General features: G+C 44.8%; 1 protein-coding gene, 1 long non-coding RNA gene and 2 other non-coding genes across 7 annotated transcripts in view; all 4 read right to left on the reverse strand.

Moving 5' to 3' along the window:
* Positions 1–592: 592 nt before the first annotated feature.
* On the reverse strand, positions 593–3709 carry SDHAF1 (succinate dehydrogenase complex assembly factor 1). 4 transcript variants are annotated; one of them, XR_011362194.1, is made up of 3 exons: positions 3645–3709; positions 2445–2780; positions 593–1446 (listed from the first exon to the last, which is right to left on the reverse strand). XR_011362194.1 is itself a non-coding variant. In XM_069963017.1 (3 exons), the coding sequence occupies exon 2, from the start codon at positions 2766–2768 to the stop codon at positions 2499–2501; it is 270 nt and encodes an 89-aa protein (XP_069819118.1). In that variant the 5' UTR covers positions 2769–2780; positions 3645–3709; the 3' UTR covers positions 593–1446; positions 2458–2498. The 4 variants fall into 4 exon arrangements, 1 of the variants encoding a protein (XP_069819118.1); XR_011362195.1 differs by lacking the exon at positions 3645–3709 and adding an exon at positions 3466–3636; XR_011362196.1 differs by lacking the exon at positions 3645–3709 and adding an exon at positions 3357–3450.
* Positions 1977–2071, reverse strand: LOC138787745 (small nucleolar RNA SNORA47). Its single transcript, XR_011362477.1, has one exon. It is a non-coding gene; the product is annotated as a small nucleolar RNA SNORA47 (small nucleolar RNA).
* On the reverse strand, positions 2955–3025 carry LOC138787746 (small nucleolar RNA SNORA47). Its single transcript, XR_011362478.1, has one exon. It is a non-coding gene; the product is annotated as a small nucleolar RNA SNORA47 (small nucleolar RNA).
* Positions 3710–19197: 15488 nt separating the features above from the next.
* LOC138786199 (uncharacterized) overlaps positions 19198–24555 on the reverse strand; it is a 141646-nt gene continuing 136288 nt past the window's right edge. Inside the window, exon 3 of the long non-coding RNA XR_011362197.1 lies at positions 19198–19414. This is a non-coding gene — a long non-coding RNA (uncharacterized lncRNA). The remainder of the gene's footprint in view (positions 19415–24555) is intronic.

The following is a 24555-nucleotide window of genomic DNA, read 5'->3' on the forward strand; positions in this document are numbered from 1 at the left end:
GTTGTACAGCCATTGCCAGCTGTCAGTGGAGTTGCCACCAGTGTTCATTTAACCCTCTAGATGCCACAGTTAATAGAAGCTGGTACTGCCATGGCCTGTATGTGACACTCGTGTCTTGCTGATTGAAGGGGCAAGGCTTAAGATGTGACATGTATCAAAAAACTGGTGCAAATTAAGTTGCCTGAAGCAGTGTAAAGTTACAGAGAAGTATCTAAAACTGCATTAAATGTAAAAATCAGTCTGAATCATTGTGATAAACTTCACACACCATTGTTTCTTTAACCTAATTTCGACCCGTCAACAGCTGAAAAGAAACTGAACATTAAGACAACTGAAAGCAAGGTCCAAAAATGGTGTGTGAACATAGCCTGTGTCTTGTCTAAGACCTATACATTAGTACTTTGTCTTCAGTGACTAGAGCAGCAGCATGCTCTGCTTTCATTTGCTCACTATGGGACTTCCAAGGATTGCTGAATTCTGTACATGAGCCGCATTAAAATCACTAGAACAGTATTCAGACAGCTCCCTCTAGAAGTGACAAGTGCCAGTTCCAAACATTTCATTCTTTTAAATAAACACACAAATCAGGAGGTTGACATCTGACTATCTTTATTCCACAGATTTATTGTGCAAATACTCTTAGGGTCCATTTACACAGAAAGACTATAAACAGATCAGGTCATAAAGGAAAGCCTGAGATTTCTGGCTTTGGCTTCAAATCTTTGGCAGATAATCTCAGTGTAAATGGACCCTTTAGAAATGAGCGAATTTACAGTAATAACGAATCAGTTATAACAAAATCACTTAGTTATCTCTGCAATCTGCTGCAGTTTAACTCTGACTGGGTACTAGGAAAAGCTGGATCCAGTCCTGGGAAACTTTTTCCAGTTTCCCTTAACTAGATCCAGCTTTTCCAGGCAGTTGGGGAGAAGGAGTAGCACTAAGTTAAACAACTGATGTGCAGGTAGCAGTGATAATAAAGCGATTCGTTATAACTGTAAACTCGCTCATCTCTACTCCTTAGGTTCAACTTTACAGATTTCAAAACTATGTTTGTTTACTTACACACACAGGCTGGTTTCACATAAGCGTAATTCCGGCGTATTTTAGCATTTGTTATTCCTGACAGGTCTGGAATTACACGTATAATATGGATGCAAAACAGTCAATATTAAACCTGTGTAACATCCAATTCATATAAAACTAGTAAAAATTTGTTCTATAAAGATTTGTCATCAGATAAAACAGCATCATATACTGATAAATGTCTCGGTTCACACGAAGGCCCCATCTAATAACCTTCTGCCATGTCAGCAGTGTGCACCCACAGTGCAGAAACTATTCACCACTCATGTGGTAACATCTCCATTATGGATAGTGGTTGTAGCACAGAGAGAAGCGCCTTGGAATGAGCTTCTGATGGGAGCAGGTTACTGGTCCAGAGTCCTATGGATTAAAAAACAAGACTAGTTACAACTTCCATTCAGTTAAACCAGACACTTATTTTAGTTATTGTAGCAGTAATTTCAAAACATACACTTGCACCAGTGGGGCCAACACTGTAATTTTCCTGTATAACATAGAAAGGAACATGCATACTTAAAGGGGTTATCCAGTGCTACAAAAACATGGCCACTTTTGCCCCACTCTTGTCTCCAGATCAGGTGTGGTTTGCAATTAAGCTCCATTTACTTCAATGAAACAGAGTTTCAAACCCTACCCAATCTGAAGACAAGACTAGGCAAAAGTGGCCATGTTTTTGTAGCACTGGATAACCCCTTTAACAATGACTGAAGGACTATAGCTACAATGCAAGGAACATGGCTCCCATCATAGAACAATGGGAATATATGGCTTGCATGACCCTCTCTATTCATGTCTACATGCATTAGGGAGCTGACCTGGCCGATCTGTTATAACTGTATCGGACTAGAAAAATATATTGTCAGTGCAAAGATGAAACTCATTTCCCAACAGAAATGGGAAGTGAAGAAGCACGAGCATTGTTACTGTAGGAGGATATAACCAGTGGAGGCAGTACAGGGGACTGCTCCACCTTCTCATGCCTCCAGCCCCATTAATAACAAGCTGCACCTTATATTAAAGGGATAAGGAAAAAAAAACAGCACCACCCCTGTCCTCAGGTTGTGTATGGTATTACAATTCAGCTCCATTCACTTCACTGGAACTGAGTCCTAAAACCCAAAAGAGCAGCCATATTTTCCCCAAGCCTGGATAATTGGTTATTCCATAATTATAACCTACCATCTACACACTGGATAACTGTTTAGTATATGATGGTGTTAGTCTGACCCCTGGGGCCCCCTTCAGGCACAAGGTCACAGTGGTTAGATCTCCACTGATTACTTTCTTTTCTTTGCAATATCCCTTTGTTATTGGCTGTATGGAAAAACCAACCACTGTGTACGTATCAGAAGACCCACCATATATATTTACAGTGTATGGTGGTTACGTCAGCAGGAGTCTGGCCGTCCCGTTCATGATGTTGGGGGGGCTTTTTCTGCCTCTATAGAGGTTTTGATGAAGGCTCCGAGCTGTTTGGTGTTCACATCCTGTAGCTGATCCAGCTGTCTCCGACCCCGGCGCAGCAGATACTCTATGTGCATGACGTCAGTCCTGGGGATTTTGCAGTTCTTTCTGAACTCATGCTGGATTCGGGGCAGAAAACCGGGTTTGTCCTTTCCTGCTCGTAAGAACTGTTTGTATAGACTGAGGACTTGTTTCTGGAGGTTGCTGTGTCTTATCATAGTGTCTCATAGCTGCAGGGACAGAGGGCACAGATCAGTCCATTGCAGAGTATATACAGTATATGTCTATTTATCATTACCCTAAGGCACATACTACAATATTATATACATGGGGCACCAAGCTCTGTCAGTGCAAAGTGCAAGAACCATTTCCCATAACCACAAACGGGATCTGAAGAAGCACAAGCATTGTTACTATAGGAGGATATAACCAGTGGAGGCAGCACAGGGGGCCGCTCCACCTTCTCATGCCTCCAGCTCAAATATTACACTATATAACATATGGTAGCCCCCCCGCCCCCCCCACCAGCATCTGACTGCACAGAACCCCCAGAGCCCCAGCATCCCATTGCGCAGACTTCCCCCCCCAGAACCCCCCCATCTAACTACACGGACCCCCCCCCCCTGAGCCCCAGCATCCCACTGCGCGGACTCCCCCCCAGAGCCCCAGCATCCCACTGCGCGGAACCCCCTAGAGCCATAGATATATATATATAGTGCCAACATATTCCATAACACTTAACATGGCACCGACTACAACTCCCAGCATAACCTGCCACAGCCATACTAGGAATTGTAATCTCATACCTGCTGCATCCACCTTACACACTAGACTTGGGCTGGGGAAGGTCTAGTGTGTCCACACTAGTCCCTTGTATAATCAACAGCCAATTACCGCACGTGTAACGCAGGTTACCTGGAGAAGCCGCATCTCCAGAGCGCTCCTCCGCCATTACTACACAATAGGAGGAAAACATATCACTGAGTAGGTGAACTAGAAGTCCCAGCACTGCCTGTGAGTTAGTAGTAAAATGAGAAGCACGTGTCTCCGGAGTGTGACCTCCCCGTGTGGCTCTCCTACAGCCCCGTACTGACCTTCTTCACCGGAAGTCCACAAGCGCCACCGGAAGTACAGCCGTGCGCTCACAGGGTTCATTTCCTGCACTGCTGCTCCTCTGCTGACACCTGCTGTCCATGTGTGTGCACTACACCCTGTGTCATCTTTCAGAGCGGTAAGTGCTCCTGTACCGCTGCTGCGTTTCCCAACCTGTGGCAAAACTATAATTCAGCCAAGAGCTTCCTGATGAGAATTTTGTAGCAAGTGGAGAGAAACCTGATCAGGAACACTGTTGTGCTAAGAAACCCATATAGTCCACTGCAGAGACCCCCAAGACTGCATCCCCCAATATTATTCTACCATACAATCTAAACTGTCCTGAAGCCCCCAATACAACTATGTGGTACCCAGAGCTACACTTTATCAAGCCATAGCTGCTGTATACACGTACATGTCTTCATGGCCCCAAGTTGAGATATATATATATATATATATATATATATACATACACTGTGGTGCCTTGGATTAGGAGCATAATTCGTTCAGGGACTGTGTTTGTAATCCAAATCCACTCTTGAACCAAAGCAAATATTCTCATAAGAAATAATAGAAATGCAGACAATTGGTTCCACACCCCAAAAATAATGATTTTTTTTTAAATTCTGAATAACATGTAGAACAGATGAAACAAACAATGAGAAACTGAATATGTGATATTATAAGTTACTGTACAGTATAGCAATCAGCATGGGGAGTATAATGTACAGTAAGGGCATAAACGTGAAAATACAGCAACAGTTTGTAGATTTAGTCGCTTTAAAGAGGTACTCCAGAGAGAAAAAAAATGTTTTCAGGTCTACAAGTGTCAGAAAGGTATATAGTATGTAATATATATGTAAATTACTTCTACTTAAAAAATCTCAAGCCTTCCAGTACTTATCAGCTGCTGTATGTCCCGCAGGAAGTGGTGTATTTTCTCCAGTCTGACACAGTGCTCTCTGCTGCCACGGACAAGGAGAGAAAGGAGCGCTGCACCTCACACCTATGGCTGACACTAATGCCTCTCGGCTACATTTGAAAACCAACACCAGGATGTTGGTATATAATTTCATCAAACCATATTGCCCCATGTACCATGTGCAGGTCCCCATCTCATCACTGTGTCGGTTAGCGACCGCCAACCCGCAAAGCGAGCACAAACAGGGAAGGGAGGCCATAGAACGGCCCTGCAACCCCACTGTCATAAGACCAATCCCCAAGGCCCCCCCCCCCCAAAACCCAGCAGGCACCGCTGGCGGAGAAAGCTGCCACCAAGCAACACTAGTGAGAACAATGTCTAAAACACTCATCAAAACTGCTGCCGGTAGAATGGGAAAAATAGAAGGTACTAGTCATGTGTACACAGGTGCCTCCTGCTGATTGCGGTCATTTGGGTAAAAATTTTCTTTAAAAAGCTCCTTAAAATGCTGTGCAAAAAAACCCATAGAAATCTTCTGAAATGAAAAAAAAAAAAATCACAAAGTATTTTGAAAATTTTACTGCAATTTAAAAAAATAAATTTTAATTCACAACAGTGTCTGTTGTGAATTCTCGCTAAAAATCTTAAATGAATCTTAAATAATTTGACTACAGTGCAAATACTGTAAACAGGCCTATAAAAACAATCATTTACTTTCACTTTCCATGATCTAAAAGTTCTATATATCACTGCTTATTTCCTTTTCTCCTGTAGGGGTCAGCAGAGAACATATTAACTATATGTCTGAGCGTGACTACCCTTTAAGGGAACCTGTCACCCCCCGTGCTGGGGTGACAGGCTCCCGACTCCCCGCTAGAGCCCCCTATACTTACCTGTTCGCGCCGGGTCCCGCCTCTTAATCCGGTCCGGTGACAGAGATTTCAGCGCCCGAAGCCCGCCGCGCGCGCTCCTGAGATGAGTCTGACGCTCTTAGAGAATGAATGGAGCGTCGGACTTACCATTCATTCTCTATGGGCATTGGACTCATCTCAGGAGCGCGCGTGGCGGGCTTCGGGCGCTGAAATCTCTGTCACCGGACCGGATCAAGAAGCGGGACCCGGCGCGATCAGGTAAATATAGGGGGCTCTAGCGGGGAGTCGGGAGGCTGTCACCCCGGTACCGTATCGCAGCGGATTTGATGGTGTGGATCCCCAGCAGATCTGCAGCAGATTTCATCTAAATAACTGAACACCGCATCAAATCTGCTGCAGATCAGCTGCGGATCCTGTACGTGTGAACACACCCTAAAGGTTCTCTCTCATGACCAATACATCTGATGTGGGCCTGGGACAGATACTATACTCATATCGCCCATAGTCTCCCACTGTTAAAAAAAAAAAAAAAAGCAAATAAATACTGTACCATATTGTATCATATATAATTTTTTTTGTTAGCCCTCTGTATACAAAAGTGTTGTCTCCTACTATACAATATGTTGACTTGTACTAGGACAGACTTCTCCTCCATCAGATGAATCGGGACAATGATACATACTTTTCCATTGTAGTGCACAAACATGCATGTTGTTCAGGTCCTTTTGAGAATCTTACAGAAAAACACCAGAAGACTGCCAAACGCGGACCATGCTGTATTCTGAATAATGTGGCTATATTGAGAATATAACAATATGACTGCAGGATCCGACTACACAGAGTTTTTTTGTAGTCTGTAACTATGGAGACACAGAGGTCCGCACAGGAGCTGTAGACACAAAGCTGTTTCAAAGTTCCTTTAGATATGTAAGATCCATTAAAAATTGTTTGTATACTCTAAAATTCTTGATCATAAAAAGTTTTGTCCACAGTAACCTATACCTACTGTGATTGGCTGCATAGTCCTGTGACATCCTAAAGGCATGACATCACAAATAACGTAGGCATATTTAATCAACGTATTATTATATATGTCCAACATATATAATATTCTATGGTGATTTGCTACTGCTCTGGACAGTTTCTGACATAAACAGAGGTGGCAGCAGAGAGCACTGTGTCAGACTGGAAAGAATACATCACTTCCTGCAGGACATACAGCAGCTGATAAGTACTGGAAGACTTGAAATTTTTAAATAGAAGTAATTTACAAATCTATATAACTTTATGACACCAGTTGATTTGAAGACAATTTATTTTCTGCAAAAATGAAGGAGACACATTACAAAGTAAGGTTATTTCCTATTCCCTCATGAATGGTGGGCACCAGGCGTAGCTGGGGGATCATCTTTCAGTAGAGGATTGCTTTGATTTGGCATCATGTAGATTTGTAATTTGCTGAAGTGGCTTGGAATATGAAGCAGCCGTGTTTAAGATCTCCACTTGACCAGGTTGCAGGATGGGACACGTGGTTTATATAGGAAATACATTGGTGCAATGTGATAAGTCTACTAAAATAAGACATCATAAGGTCACGTCCATAATAATCAGGCAGCTTATAGTTATATTAGGTGCTTAGCACGTTATTATAACCGAGAGCTAAGATGAGACCTTCAGCCCACACAGCCATACTGCCCACAAGCAGTGTGAGCGAGCATGCCCTGGCGGTGAGTGGACATAGCATGAATTTTGGCATCCCGCTCAAAGAGATAACACAATGGAAGAGAGTAAACTGCTGTAAATAGCAACAACGCCATTACCCATAGCAACTAATAGGACTTCTATGGGCTTTTGTTAATTGTTTCTCCTGTTTACTCTATTGTGTGTACTTTTTTTTTTTTTTTAAATCAGTATATCCCATAACTGTCAGGAGGGGTCCAATACTCAGACCCTCCCTCCTTCTGCTGATCAGCTGTATGCCAGAGACCAGAGCAGGAAGCAGACAGCTCCATATTTTCTGTAGTGGACATACAGGGTTACTGCACCTCAGCCCTCATTCAAGTGAATGGGAAGTGAGCTGCAGTAACACAGCATGACCACTACACAATGTATGGAGCTGTTTGCTTCCTGCTCTTCTTATTGGATATTTGGGTGCCACATGTCTGGCAAACAGCGGATTGGTGAAAGGGGGGAGGCTTGGGTGTCAGACCCACAGATATTGATGTCCTAGGAAATCCCTTTAAGCCACATTGTACAGTTACCAATTATCCTTCATAAGAAGCAAGTACTTTTGAAGTATGTTACTATAAGTTATAATGGTATAAAATAGTGTGCCTCGTAGAACCTATGACATCTTAAAAGTGTTGTGCTTTCATGATCCACATGGTGGACTTGTTAGATTCAGTTGTTTTTTTCCTAGGCCACGTCTATATTTTTCTTCAATATTTTTCATCTGCAATCCACAAATAGTTGTCCACATTGGATCCGTATTTCTTCCATATTTAGGTGGAATGGCAAAAAAACTAAACATTTAATTATTACTACATCACTGTTTGCAGATTGCCGATCCGTATTTATTTTAAAATATGGATCCCATAGAGTTATATTGGAGTGTCTCTCCCCAGTATTCTGCTTATTATCCTCACTGCTTCCACTGTGACCCACTCTGCTCCTGGCCCCCGCTGCCATGTCCAGCTTCTGCGTGCAGTCCCTGTAACTTGTAGTCCACTAGTTCTAGCTAGCTTCACTCTGAAGCAAGGTTTACCACTTTTGGGTACATTCACACTGAGGAAAAGAGGTGGAAATTCTGAGCGGAATCCCCACACGGACTCCTCTCGGAATTCCACCTTCCCCAGTGTCTCAATAATAAGTAGAGGGCACCTCTGCTCTCTGAGGCTTTCCGCTCAAACAATTGACATGTCAAATTTGTCTGATAAAGCGCACATGCGCGCGAAACAGCTGTGCTGATTAGTGGTTGGCGTCCAAGCCTGCTACAGATGAACCTGCTGAAATTTTAAGGTTTATATGGAATAAAGTTTACACATCAGTACGGTGAGTGCCCTTCAACTTTTTTTTCTCTTCTACGGACATATATATGAATGTTTTTGTGTTTCATGAGGAGCACCCTGTACAGTGTTCTTGGTATATGCAACCTCATCTCGCAATCCAATAGAAGCTGTGCCTGAAGGGTAGTGCCGGTACTGTTCTCTTTATAAAAATTAACGTTTGTGTCCTTAATTTGCGGCTGTTACTACCTTTATTGTACATTGTTAACTCATTCTTTTTTTTCACCGTCTTTTCAGTTAAATTTAATGGACCTTTTAATATTAGCCCCACCCAAAAGGGCCACCATCAACCTGAACTTGAATAATGCACCAACGGCCGCCAAAGTATGTTAAACAATGGCCATCGTTTGATACTCCAAATAGAGGATCAAATAACGTCCGTTGGAAAACATTGTGTGAGCATAGCCTAAGCCTGTATGCACACAATGTTGTTTTTGGATTACCATCATTTTGAGGTGCAAATATGGCTGGATTTTCACCTAAAAAATACAGCCAGAAACAAATGTTGTGTGAACATAGTCTCAAAGTACACATTTAAAGTATAAAGACCTATCCTCTGACACATACAATGGTACTGTACTCTGCATACGGCATATTAGCACTGAGGCCAGTGACTGGCATGCGCAGTGTAGGTATAGCTGATGGAAACCCCCGTTCTTGGAGAGACTGGAGGCGCTTCCTGATACCTTCTGAGAACTGTTTTATTAAAATGTTTGCCGTTTTGCTCTCATTTCCTGAAATCCTCTTCACGTGAAGCCAACAGAATGTTTTAGCAAACACAGAAGAGCACACAAAGCCGCTGTGTATAAACACAATGTATTACAGTCACTGCTACAGCAGTTATTATTTCATCCCTTGCTGATTTTGTATGTTGGCCCACTGACAGAGACATTGAGTCTATAATTTTAAGGGTAGGTTCATTTTAACAGTAAAAGATAGAATAAAATAAAATCCTGAAAATTACATTGTAGAAATTATATAAATATATTTGCATTTTGCAGAATGAAATAAGTATATGAACCCTATGGCACTAGCAAACATTAATACTTGGTGGCAAAACCCTGACAGACTTGTAAGTTTTTTTTGTATTTCTACCCAAATACATAGCCTACTGTTAGGAAACACCAGCATCTAGTGGTAGAAGTTAGTACTGTTAGCTCATACATGTATATTAGTTCATAGGTTGGAATGTAAAATTTACCTAAACTTTGCCTTCTTACTTATATACCGCTCTCTTGTTAGCTAGCTGAGTTCCAGTGAAGTTTGTTTTTTAGCAAGTTTGAACCTGATTCCCCAGAGGAAGAGAGTCTATGCCAGCAGCTCAACAGGAAGAAAGCTTTGGTGGTTGAAGGTAAACCTGTACTATTCGCACTGTACCTTTAAAAAGACTGTTCAGTAAAGATACCCGTTCTAAACAGATCCCTGAATTCTTATGTTTGTGTCTTGCACCATCACACTGTAGATGGTAGAAGAGGGTAAAAGGAACACCTTAAGGCCATGTTCACATGGCGTAAGAGACCGGCCATTCCGTGACCCGGCTGTGTCACGGAGCGACTGGTCTCTGAAAAGATCATCCCGGCCGGTACTGCAGTACTGTCCGGGATGATGGTTGCAGCCGCAGCCGCTCGCTCCATAGTGTGCACTGCCATGGTTTTCTACGGCCGCTATTCACTGACTAGCGGCCGCAGAAAACTGACTTGTCAGTTCTTTGCGGCGCCGCAAGGGGTCCTGGCCAGAGAGTATAATATGTGTATACACTCCGGCCGGGATCCCATAGAAGGCTGGGCAACATGTCTATTCGTAAAAAGTACGGCTGTTGCTGATTTCAACAACGGCCATACTTTTATGAAAAGATACGTTGTGTGAACATAGCCTAAAGGGGTTATCCAGTGCTACAAAAACATGGCCACTTTTGCACCACGCTTGTCTCCAGATTGGGTGAGGTTTGAAATGCTACGTTTACACGGAACGATAATTCGCCTGATCGTACAATTAACGATGTCGGTGTAGCGATTTTTTTTCATAACGATCAGCGATCAGATGGTATGATAAATTGTACGGAAATTCATTTTGCAATCGTTTTGCGATCACTTAAAGCCTATCTCACACATTGGTTAAATAGGCGAACGACTGTTCACATGGAACGATCTGCGAACTTTTTGCAAATGATCAACGACGATTTGAGAACTTGTTGAAAGATCAAAATGAACGATTTCTCGCTGCGTTTCCACGTACGATTATCGTTCGAATTCGATCGTTATCGTGCAAATTTGCACGATAATCGTTCCGTGTAAATGCAGCAAAACTCAGTTCCATTGAAGTAAATGAAGCTTAATTGCAAACCACACCTGAACTAGAGACAAGAGTGGTGCAAAAGTGGCCATGTTTTTTTAGCGCTGGATAACCCCTTTAACAGGCGTGTGTTGGTATGTACGGAGAAATTAGAATTAAAAAGCACTGATCTAATGTGAATGTGTTCCTTAAAGGGAACCATTCACCCCGTGGCCCCCGTTAGAAACAGACAAACAGTTACATAAAGGTCAATATACTTACCATATCGCTCCCGGTCCCGTCCCGGATCTCGTTGTTGACACGGAGAAATCGCCGATTCTTCTTCTCCCGCCCATTATGGTAATGAGCTGAGATGAGTCCAACGTCCATAGGAAACGACGGACGAGTCCAACTTATTCATGAGGTCCTCTTCTCGTCGCCGCCCATCCACGCCTCCTGGAACTTGATTGACATCTTCAGTCTTCAGTCTCCTCACGAATTCCCGCGCAGGCGCCGTTGCGAAGGTCTCGTCATCTCTTCTGCGCCTGCGCGGTAAACAGGATACGTGCTTGTGACGTTCCTGTGTACCGCGCATGCGCGAAGTCCAACACGTCGCTTCAGCTCTGACAATCGGCGCACGCGCAGTAAACATTGAAGCTGTGGAGCGGCTTCAATTGTGAACTGCGCATGCGCCGAAAACGACCGTCACGGCGCCTGCGCGGGATCCGGCGAGAAGAAAGAAGACGAGGAGGAAGAAGACCCGGCGTCAATCAAGTGTCGGAGGCGGGGAGAAGGCTGGACTTCGGGCCGGCGGCGCTCATTACCATAATGGGCGCGAGAAGAAGAATCGGCGATTTCTCCGTGTCAACAACGAGATCCGGGACGGGACCGGGAGCGATATGGTAAGTATATTGACCTTTATGTAACTGTTTGTCTGTTTCTAACGGGGGCCACGGGGTGAATGGTTCCCTATAAAGGGGGTACTCCAGATATTGAAAAAAATTATATATATTTTTTATACTGTACATTGCTTTAATAAAATTATATCACTTTGCAATAAAACTTTATTAAAATATATGGATAATTTTTTTTTCTTTATATAATGTACTTCTACTGAGCAGCAGCAGTTTCCGGACCCCTGCTCTGATCTAGTGCTGATGCAAAGCGCTACAGTACACGGGGCCTGTACATCACTATAGCACAGCAGCTTCTCAACAGCGAGTGGTATCACCGCTCTTTCTGTACTAGCAAAAAAAAAAAATTCTTTATTCTCATCACTATCCCTCTAAGGCCCCGTTCCCACTGAGCAAAGCTAGCGGAATTCCGCGACGGAATTGTCCGCCGCGGAATGCCGTTAGCCTCCCGCTCATAATGGGAGTCTATGGGAGGCGCGCGCTGCTGCTCTGTACGCGCTGAAGAATGAACATGTTCATTCTTCAGCGCGGACAGGGCAGGAGCGCGCGCCTCCCATAGAGTCCCATTATGAGCGGGAGGCTAACGGCATTCCGCGGCGGACAATTCCGTCGCGGAATTCCGCTACCTTTGCTCAGTGGGAACGGAGCCTAAGATTGTAAAATCTTAGAAAATATGTTAAATACTCCTACTGTCTAACAAACAGTAAGAAGTGCCTGAAGGGAAGAAAGCAGACAGTGCATTACTTCAGGGACAGGGAATGTGTCTGTAAGCCGAGCACAACTGTACCCATCATTGTCTAGTCAGTACCTAAAGGAGGGATTGATGCTTGCTGCTGGAGAAGTTTTGCCGCCCTATAGCCGTTTGTTTATGTAGTTGCACAATGTAATATTAAATCTCAGATAATAATAATATTTATTTGTATAGCGCCAACAGATAACCTTAGAAGTAGCCGCAGACATTAGAATGATAGCAGACACGATTACATCGTTATGATCTAATAACATATCACTCTAAGGTCGGGTTCACACGCTGTAAAACACCGGCCGTTCTGTGACCCCAACTTATATATCATCACCTGTGGTTAAAAGCAGAAGACTGGAAAAACTGGAAGACTGTGGCAGTAGTATAACAGAAATCAAATCATAGTAAATAACGTATTCTCTGAGTATTCCAGGAAATGCTGAAAGTCTCACAAAGAAGTAACATATGCCGAAAACCAAATATAAGTTATACGTTAAACTCTGTTTGTGTTCTAAACATTGAAAGTTGCCTGAGGGGAAATAAGCAGACAGTGCACTATTTCAGATACAGGGAAGGCGTCTATAAGTAACAGACAACTGTACCCATCATTGTCTCTTCTGAGGGGAGGGCTCAAGACTTTTATTAGAGGTTGGCCACTCTCCTATCAAATGTAAGTAATGTAAATTCTTTACTTGGATCCTTACTTATGGTTAATCTTGCTGTGTCCTGTTGTTCATATACACTCACCGGCCACTTTATTAGGTACACCTGTCCAACTGCACGTTACCACTTAATTTCTAATCAGCCAATCACATGGCGGCAACTCAGTGCATTTAGGCATGTAGACATGGTCAAGACAATCTCCTGCAGTTCAAACCGAGCATCAGTATGGGGAAGAAAGGTGATTTGAGTGCCTTTGAACGTGGCATGGTTGTTGGTGCCAGAAGGGCTGGTCTGAGTATTTCAGAAACTGCTGATCTACTGGGATTTTCACGCACAACCATCTCTAGGGTTTACAAAAAATGGTCCGAAAAAGAAAAAACATCCAGTGAGCGGCAGTTCTGTGGGCGGAAATGCCTTGTTGATGCTAGAGGTCAGAGGAGAATGGGCAGACTGGTTCGAGCTGATAGAAAGGCAACAGTGACTCAAATAGCCAACCGTTACAACCAAGGTAGGCAGAAGAGCATCTCTGAACGCACAGTACGTCTAACTTTGAGGCAGATGGGCTACAGCAGCAGAAGACCACACCGGGTGCCACTCCTTTCAGCTAAGAACAGGAAACTGAGGCTACAATTTGCACAAGCTCATCGAAATTGGACAGTAGAAGATTGGAAAAACGTTGCCTGGTCTGATGAGTCTCGATTTCTGCTTGAACATGACAATGAGTTCACTGTACTCAAATGGCCTCCACAGTCACCAGATCTCAATCCAATAGAGCATCTTTGGGATGTGGTGGAACGGGAGATTCGCATCATGTATGTGCAGCCGACAAATCTGCGGCAACTGTGTGATGCCATCATGTCAATATGGACCAAAATCTCTGAGGAATGCTTCCAGCACCTTGTTGTATCTATGCCACGAAGAAATGAGGCAGTTCTGAAGGCAAAAGGGGGTCCAACCCGTTACTAGCATGGTGTACCTAATAAAGTGGCCGGTGAGTGTAGGTCCTGCATATCACCTATTCGGACAACAGGGCACAGCAGAGTGATGGGCAGGGTGCCGGGTTGCACTGAGCTGCAGTATCCAGGCACAGTCACTATGAAGTAAATGGAGCCATCTGCTTCTGGCTTCAAGGGGTTATCCAGCGCTACAAAAACATGGCCACCCTCTTCCAGAGACAGCACCACTCTTGTCTCCAGTTCCGCTGTGGTTTGCATTTAAATTTACTTCAATGGAACTGAGCAGAAAAACCCCACCCAAGCTGGGTAACCCCTTTAAAACCCTATTATATGAAACGATTGTCATTAAGTTGGCCGATTACCGGCCGTTCCAGCTGATAATCATTTGTTGTAATAGGACATGTTACAAGACCTTTCAACCTTACAAGGTCTTTCAACATGATGAAACAGCCTGGTCATGTCAGTGATGGTCTGCTGCGTGTCGCCCCATGTAATAGGAGTGGTGGCAGCAGACCGCCTCCGATGATCTCAGGATCATCCAGGCCGCTGCTCCCCGCAGCCACTTCTGCAGCTGTCCGCTTACTGTCAATTCGTTTAATAGCACAGGCAGCGAGCAGGGAACAAGGGGGAAGCGAGCTCTGACCTGACAGGTCGGCACTCTCTTCTCCCAATTATTGTACCGTGTAATACAGTCTTAAGCCCACTTGGTAAATCCATTACCTGCTGATCATCAAGAATGTCAGGTGTCAGCACCGGTCAATCAGATATTGTTGGCCTATCCTCAGGTTAAGCCATTAACATGTGGAATTGGAAAACCCTTGTAGTGGTCAGGACCATACATTGTAAGAAACGCACAATACAGAGCAGTCTGTACGCTGATCATGTGATGAGGAGTGTAAACTATAGTGAGCATAAAGTCTCCTATCACCATATGAGAATACTAAAAATGAAGTATCATAGCTGTGGTCCAGAATATTTAAAGGGAAACTCTGGCCAGCCTTGTTAAAAAAACAAACAAAAAAAAGCAACTTCCAAACCATGCAAGGTGTGGTGTCCCACAAAGGTGGTTGTTTTTCTTTTATTTGTGTGTTTCATACACCTGTCCAAAAAGTCCTTTTGTCAGCTTAAGTAATGCTGGAGTATTTAGAAGTTATTTTATTGTCTGCCACTAGATGTCAGTATTGCACAGGCAGAGTTACTGATGGGTTACTGTATTTTCCCTTGTACCACATTGATCTGTGAGCCAATGGGAGTCTTTTCTTCTCTACCTATCCCTATCTTTCTCTTTTCTCACACTCTCCTCTCACCCACTCACAGGGCACTTTAGATATGCTGGGAGATAGGAAGTCACATGGGTACAGGAAGTGTAGCTCAGTCTTAGTCAGGTTCCTGTGCAGAGAGGACACAAGACACTTCCTGATGCAGTCAAGCTGGGCCCTGGCTCCTGCCAGGTCCCCTGTCAGAGACAGCTGAACCAGTCCAGAGAGGCTTTTGTAGTTAGACTTGTCAGCAGGGAAGCCTTAGCATTCTGCTCATCCCAGGTAACAAAGTCTGGGGCCTTGTGTCACCCTCTAGGACGGTTCAGCCAAATCTAGTGGGCATTAGGTGGTGTGAAGACTAAAAAGGCCAATACACGGGCACAAGTATTCTTCTTTTTCTACCTCATCCTCCAACATCCTGCAGATTACAGTACTACTTGGATTGAGACTCTCACGACATCCTCCTCTCTACTACTCTGATTCTTCGTATCTCTCAGCACATTACTCAGTCAGCACGACTATACTCTCTACTATATTCCGAAGATCTGGTTGCTGCATTGTCAAGTATTTTTAAGAGGTATGATTAAGAGGGTCTACCTCGCAACGCGTCGGCGTGTTTTTAATGTTTGTATTTTTATGATGTTGCCGAAATAAATAAATAGTACGTTTTATGAAGCTGGAGATCATCTACTCTCTCTTTGTCTTATGGACTAACGGGGAACGGCCCGCAATAAGGATCTCACCTGCTTTTGTTACGGAGAGCCTCCATTATCTGAGGTGAACCACATGGTGAGCTGATATTTTTTTGTTCTGTTTGAGAAATTGTCAAGTATTTGTCTACAAAGTATTATCAAGTGTATTATCAAGTGCTTTCTCAAGAGAAACCTCTACTGTCTAGTGAAAGCTGTATAACTTGTTGCACACAAGTACATTTTCAATTAAAACAAGCCTATTTAAGTTAAAGAGACTTTGTGATTCTTCACCCCACACTGACACAGTATTTACCACATCCTTGGGACACTTTCCCTTTCTGTGTGTGACAGTTCCAATAGTCTGGGAGGGTCACTACATGGCTCTGACCATCCGTGACTACACTAACCCAAGGGACTCAGTAGCAGCCTGGCAGGACACCGACCACAGGGGAAAAGGGTACAACCGGACTTATAAAATAAAAGCAGGCGTGCCATTACACCTGTGTGCCCAACCTGCACTGGCGTCACAAAGTAACATCCTAAGGTCCGGCTGTATCTCGGCCAACCACCACCATAGTGGCGTCACACTTCAACACCTAGCAAGTGACCAGCCGATTCTCCGACACAACATCACCAGGGGCTCACACCACAAAAGGTTCTTAACTATGCCCCCCCTGTTTATGTTCTTTTACAGTAGTGCTGCTCATCTGATGCAGTTTTTTGCCTGCTCTGTCTCTCTTTCTGTTCCTCTTTCCCTGCACTGCTATCAGACTACATTTCCCAGTAGTCTTTGTGGTGCATGCTTAGAACATCCTGTTTCTTCCACCCCTCCTTCTCAGTCTGTGATCAGAAAACAAAATGGATGTGAGATAGTGGTCACATGATCTATGTCTCCTGCAGGGTGAGAGCAGAGGGAGCAGGAGACAGAGTGGATTGCAGGTAGGGCAGTTTTCTTCACTTCCTGGATGTCAAACAACTACCAGAACTGCGTAGACACGGTAATACATTATATAGATGCCCATATAAAGTGGAACTTACAAGTTCAGTTCAGTGTGTGCGCCATACCTGAGCAATAAGCACTAAGCTCTTCATTTCTATTATGGTAATTTTTATTCAGCTAGTACTGCCCATTATGCAATACTCTGCACTGTAAGCCAATCTAGTGCAGTATATTTGTAGTACTCATTACAGACGTACCTTTCTGTCACAACAGATTAAGTTATTTTATTACCCGCCATACTTCTGTTAACATTACAACACTGCTCTGTTTTCAAAACAAATAATTGAATGTTTCTATGATCCAATGACATCCAGAGAGGTTACGAGGGGTTATCCCATGCATCAGGAAATGCTGTAATTAAACAATATATCCTTTTTTTGCTTCCACGTGTCTCATTACTGACTTCAGGGTAAAAGACTATGAACAGAGTCAGTCTCCTTCTCCCTCTGGCAGTTTACGTTTCAATGGCCATAAACCTTCGATTACACAAGAATGTTTGGCACTGCCAAGCGTTCCTGTGTTCTCTATGGGGAGGGGTACTCTACAGCCAGACAGCTCTGACCGCAGCTTATCTCTCCCAGAACAAAGGAGTCAGGTGGTGAATTTCCATCATGGCCGAACCTTGTCTCCACCAACATTATCTGTCAGTGGTTGTTCAGGAGAGCCCTACACAACTTATACTGATTAATTAGTGTGTGTGTGTTCACCTGAACTTAGCTTATAGGTATGTAAGATGTGCATTAAGTGGGTTAATACACTTTGGGAGAAGGAATCCTTTATATGGGTATTATATCAGCAGATCTCTTTTGACAAATACTTTAGGAGAGAAGGATTTAGGGGTAGTGATTTCTAACAGCCTTAAAATGAGTCACCATTGCAACCAGGTTGTAGGGAAACATAATTGTATGCTGTATAGCTCGAGGTATAACCAGTAGGAAGAGGGAGAGATGGTCATTCTGCTGTATAGAGCTCTAGTGAGACCACTCCTGGAATACTGTGTCCAGTTCTGGAGACTTAACCTACTAAAAATAATTTACAAAAAAGAACGGGTTCAAAGACATAAATGGTAAAGGGTGTGAAGATTAAAACATATCAGGAAACACTTTACAGTGGTGCCTTGGATTACGAGCATAATTCCTTCTGGGACCATGCTTGTAATTCACATCAATCTTAACCCCTTGCCTCTGCAGCCTGTTTTGGCCTTAAAGTGACTCTCTACCCACAATCTGACCCCCCCCCCCAAACCACTTGTACCTTCGGATAGCTGCTTTTAATCCAAGATCTGTCCTGGGGTCCGTTCGGCAGGTGATGCAGTTATTGTCCTAAAAAATTACTTTTAAATTTGAAGTCGTGCCAAATGGGAGTATCTGTGCCCTAACTTTGCACCACCCCTCCGTCCCTCCACCCCACCCTCTTCACCATTAGGAATGCCACTGGAACATTTTCTTCATGCTGAACATTGCACAGGTGCCTTAACGATCCAGCCCATGAGCCGGGCTAAACAGGTGAGGAATAGGAGGCAATCTGCTTGAAACATTCCTAATGATGAAGAGGGTGGGGAGGAGGGACAGAGCGGTTGTGCAAAGTTAGGACACAGATACTCCCGTAGGGAACGGGGCTTCAAGTTTTAAAGTATTTCCACTTCTGTTGTGTGGCTTCTACTGTTCCTATGTTAAGGCTTATTGGCTGTTGGTGGTAACTGTAACCATGAGTGCGGTTGTGCACAAAGTTATATATTTTTTGTTTTATGCTTTTATCTACACCCATGCAGTTTGTCACCACCTGACGGTTTTCTTATGATAAAATCTGATAAAGAATAAAAAAATAAAAAAAGTTTAAAAGTATTTGTTTAGGACAATAACTGCATCACCTGCCGAACGGACCGCAGGACAGCTATCCGAAAGTACAAGTGGTTTGGGGGGGGGGGGTGGTCAGATTGTTGGTACAGAGTCACTTTAATGCCCAGGGCCTATTTTTCAAATCTGACCTGTCTCTCTATGTAGTGATACCCCTGTGATGCTTTGAACTATCGCGGCTATTCTGAGATTGTTTTTTCGTGACATATTCCTCTTTATGTTTGTGGTACACTTTGGTTGATACACTCAGTAGTTTTTTGTAAAACAGAGATTTGGAGGGGAAACTAAAAATTTTCATTTTTTTTTGGCAGGTATTCCATTTTAATCCATTTATTTCCTGTAACACAGCATACTAACTGAGAAATGGAACTCGGCAAACACAATTAGGGACCAGCACCGGACACCTTGACTCCGCACGTAGCTAACCGGGGAAACCCCGTTGTACTCCACACACACTCCGTAAGGCTTCAGCGTAGAAGAAAGGTCACGGGTATCTATTCCAGCGATGTCCAGCCTGTGGTTGAGTCAGGTGACGCACAGCGGCCACATATGGGGGATTTCTAGAAACATTGGAATAAGGGGAATAAATATTGAGTTCCATTTCTCACACACTCCGAAGGCTACAGCTTAGAAGAAAGGTCACGGGTATCTATTCCAGCGATGTTTATTAAGTCCACACAATAAAATAATCCAGCAACGTTTCGGTAGTACAACTACCTTTTTCAAGCTTGAAATGGAGTTATGTGAGGGCTTTTTTTTTGCGGCATAAGCTGATATTTTTAGTGGTACACGTTTTGGGTACATGCAACGTATTGATAGCTTTTTTCTATATTTTTTAGGGGCCGGGATTACCAAAAGAATGTCTTTTTATTTTTTTTTACAATGTTAATCGGGTGGGATGATTAATGTAACAGGTTTATAGATGGGGTCATTACGGACCAAATATATAATACATTACATAATCTGCGCTATAATGTATTATAGAGTGAATGAGCTGTCAGAACACTGACAGCTCATTCAAACGATAAGATGCCTGCCTCAGTGATCGATCTAACTATAGCAGCCTAGACGCACTGGGCAGTGTGTGGGTTGCTATGGTTAGGGAGCAGATCTTCCTCCGGATGCCCCATAGACGCTGCGGTCCCACGGATCGCAGCTCCTATGGGGTAGACTGCCCGGGGGGGGGGGGGGGGAGTGCGGCTCCCGTCCGGGCAGTGGCAGCTGGAGGAGGCTGTGTGAGACATCCTCCTCCTGCTACTCGATCGTCGCTAGGGACAGGGAAAGCATGACATTCCGGGAACCATAACCAATCATTGAGATGCAGGCAAATGGTTCCACACCCCAAGAATAATAATTTTTTTTATTCTGAATAAAAAGTAAAACAGATGAAACAAACATTTAGAAACAGCAGAATATGTAATATTATAAGTTACTGTACATTATAGCAATCAGCATGTGGAGTATAATGTATAGTACAGTGTGTATACTGCATAAACCTGAAAATACAGCAGTAGTTTGTAGATACAGGATGGATTTGCAGATCCCCATAATGCAGTAGCGTAGTACAACAGGCTAGAATAGAGGAGCAGGGCTGCTGTCAGAGGTCTGTGTGGTCACATGACAGCAATAGGGAAGGGGGTGTGTTCAGCATGGGCCAATCAGTAAGAGCTGTGCAGGAGGAGAGTGACACAAACTTTTCTATACAGCAGTGTGAATGGCTGAATGTAAGTGCAGGCAGATTATAGCAGCAGTGTGTATAGCTGAGCGTGAGTGCAGGCACATTATAGCAGCAGTGTGTATAGTTGAGTGCAGGGGCGTAGCTAAGGGCTGATGGGCCCTGGTGCAAAATTTTAGTTTGGGCCCCCCTTATAGTCACTCTAAGGTGACGCCCCTAATGTGGCACTGTGTCCCCTCATGTACTGTACTACTGCCGCCTATTATTAATAGACTGTACTGTGTCATTCTCTAATTGTTTTCTAACCTTTGACTCAACAGCTGTATCCCTCCCTGTGCCCCCTGTATATAGCAGACCAGTATCCCTCCCTGTGACCCCCTGTATATAGCAGATCAGTATCCCTCCCTGTGTCCCCCTGTATATAGCAGATCAGTATCCCTCCCTGTGTCCCCCTGTATATAGCAGATCAGTATCCCTCCCTGTGTCCCCCTGTATAAAGCAGACCAGTATTCCTCCATGTCCCCCTGTATATAGCAGACCAGTATCCCTCCATGTCCCCCTGTATATAGCAGATCAGTATCCCTTCCTGTGCCCCCTGTATATAGCAGACCAGTATCCCTCCATGTCCCCCTGTATATAGCAGACCAGTATCCCTCCCTGTGTCCCTGTATATAGCAGACCAGTATTTCTCCATGTGCTCCCAGTATACAGCAGACCAGTATCCCTCCCTGTGCCCCCTGTGTATAGCAGACCAGTATCCCTCCATGTTCCCCTGTATATAGCAGACCAGTATCCCTCCCTGTGCCCCCTGTATATAGCAGACCAGTATCCCTCCATGTGCCCCCTGTATATAGCAGACCAGTACTCTTCCCTGTGCCCTCTGTATATAGCAGACCAGTATCCCTCCCTGTGCCCCCTGTATATAGCAGACCAGTACTCCTCCCTGTGTCCCCCTGTATATAGCAGACCAGTATCCCTCCCTGTATATAGCAGACCAGTATCCCTCCATGTGCCCCCTGTATATAGCAGACCAGTATCCCTCCATGTCCCCCAATATATAGCAGAACAGTATCCCTCCATGTCCCCCTGTATATAGCAGACCAGTACTCCTCCCTGTGCCCCCTGTATATAGCAGACCAGTATCCCTCCATGTGCCCCCTGTATATAGCAGACCAGTATCCCTCCATGTCCCCCAGTATATAGCAGGCCAGTATCCCTCCATGTCCCCCTGTGTATAGCAGACCAGTATCCCTCAATGTGCCCCCTGTATATAGCAGACCAGTATCCCTCCATGTCCCCCAGTATATAGCAGACCAGTATCCCTCCATGTCCCCCAGTATATAGCAGACCAGTATCCCTCCATGTCCCCCTGTGTATAGCAGACCAGTATCCCTCCATGTCCCCCTGTATATAGCAGACCAGTATCACTCCATGTCCCCCTGTGTATAGCAGACCAGTATCCCTCAATGTGCCCCCTGTGTATAGCAGACCAGTATCCCTCAATGTGCCCCCTGTATATAGCAGACCAGTATCCCTCCATGTCCCCCAGTATATAGCAGACCAGTATCCCTCCATGTCCCCCAGTATATAGCAGACCAGTATCCCTCCATGTCCCCCAGTATATAGCAGACCAGTATCCCTCCATGTCCCCCTGTGTATAGCAGACCAGTATCCCTCCATGTCCCCCTCTATATAGCAGACCAGTATCACTCCATGTCCCCCTGTGTATAGCAGACCAGTATCCCTCAATGTGCCCCCTGTATATAGCAGACCAGTATCCCTCCATGTCCCCCAGTATATAGCAGACCAGTATCCCTCCATGTCCCCCAGTATATAGCAGACCAGTATCCCTCCATGTCCCCCTGTGTATAGCAGACCAGTATCCCTCCATGTCCCCCTGTATATAGCAGACCAGTATCCCTCCATGTCCCCCTGTGTATAACAGACCAGTATCCCTCAATGTGCCCCCTGTATATAGCAGACCAGTATCCCTCCCTGTGCCCCCTGTATATAGCAGACCAGTATCCCTCCATGTCCCCCTGTATATAGCAGACCAGTATCCCTCCATGTCCCCCTTTATATAGCAGACCAGTATCCCTCCCTGTGCCCCCTGTATATAGCAGACCAATATCCCTCCATGTCCCCCAGTATATAGCAGACCAGTATCCCTCCATGTCCCCCAGTATATAGCAGACCAGTATCCCTCCATGTCCCCCTGTGTATAGCAGACCAGTATCCCTCCATGTCCCCCTGTATATAGCAGACCAGTATCCCTCCATGTCCCCCAGTATATAGCAGACCAGTATCCCTCAATGTGCCCCCTGTATATAGCAGACCAGTACTCCTCCATGTGCCCCCTGCTGCACTCCTCTCCTCCATGGTGTATGCTGGATCCAGCAGGGCTGAGGCTCCTCCCCCTGGTCGGATCCCAACCCCATACCCCTCAGCTCTGCAGGATCCAGCATACACCACTGAGGAGAGGAGGATGGCAGGGTCCCTGCAGTCAGCATCTCACCTCAGAGGAACCTGAGTGGATCCGCGCTGCTGCAATCCTCCTCTCATCTCCACATCACTGTAGGCTCCTGCAGGGTGGAGGCCCCTCCCCCAGGCCAGGTCACGACCCCATACTCACTGATGCTTTCCTTTCCTGCTGCACAGCGCTGTGACCTGGTCTGGGGGAGGGGGCTCCACCCTGCAGGAGCCGCTTACAGTGATGAGGAGATGAGAGGAGGATTGCAGCAGCGCGATCCTCTCAGTTGAAGCGCCGCCTGCACGGAAGAGGCAGGAGGAGAGGACGCCGGTACTTGCTGTGATCTGACTAGGTAAGAGATCCAGTCAGATGACAGCAAGTGCCATCAGTTATGTGCGTGGGCTGGGGGCCCACAGGAGGAAGTGGCGAGGGGGGCCGGCGGCCATGGCGACCGTTGCGACCCCTATAGCTACACCACTGGTTGAGTGTAAGGGCAGGCAGATTATAGCAGGAATGGAGAGGATGGGATACACAACTGATGACAGAGCCTGCAGGAAGGAATGAGCAGGGTATAGGGTGAGCAAATTATAGCAGAACTCTCTGTCCCGGGAGAGAAGGGTTACAGTTATGCAGAGATTACCTCCACAGTCCTGTCCCCTGATGCAAGCCCCAGCCTGAAATGGATCTGCCATGATTTGGGAGGTGATGGAGACTTCCTGGGTCAGAGTACAGGGCTGTAGACCTCGCTGTGCAGACCATGCCCCTCCCCCACCCCCTCCCACCCAGTACAGGGAGCTCTTACAACAAAGCAATGCTCTTAAACCAAGTTACAATTTTGAAAAACTGTGAGCTTTTCATGCAAAATGTTCTCAATCCAAGTTACTTTCAAACAAAGATTGTATTTGAAGCTGTATAGTCTGGAGGAAAGAATGGATTGGGGGGGGGGGACATGATTGAAAGCTTTAAATATGATAAGGGACTAAATAAGGTTCAAGAAGGAAGAGTTTAAAAAAAAAACTCAGGACACAAGAGGACACAGTGAGAGGTTAGTTGGAGAAAAGATCAGAAGCAACATGAGAAAATATTACTTTACTGAAAGAGTAGTAGATTCTTGGAACAAACTTCCAGCAGATGTGGTAGGTAAATCTACAATAACAGAACTTAAACCTGCCTGGGATCAACAACATAATGGCAGACTAGATGGAGCAGGAGGTCTTTTTTCTGCCAACAGTCCTCTATGTTTGTTATGTCAATGAACCCCAACAGTTCCCAATGACACCAAAAGATGGCCATAACAATAGATCTTACCAAAGCATTTTGCTTATTAGAGTATCATAGTATCATCTGCATCAGTAGATTTCCCAAATAAAAAGTGCAATGGAAAAGATGAAAACTATCAGTCCTGTTACAGTTCCGGCTCAGCTATGTTACATAAGTCACACCATCCTGTGTACTGTATTAGAAGTCATATCCGGAGCCTGTGTATGATAGTATTAATAGCATTATGACTTCATTCTATGTTTGAGTCATTGAGAGATGTAGAAACTTGCCTGGTG

The sequence above is a fragment of the Dendropsophus ebraccatus genome, chromosome 3 (assembly GCF_027789765.1).
Source record: "Dendropsophus ebraccatus isolate aDenEbr1 chromosome 3, aDenEbr1.pat, whole genome shotgun sequence".
NCBI classification, from domain to species: Eukaryota; Metazoa; Chordata; class Amphibia; order Anura; family Hylidae; genus Dendropsophus; species Dendropsophus ebraccatus.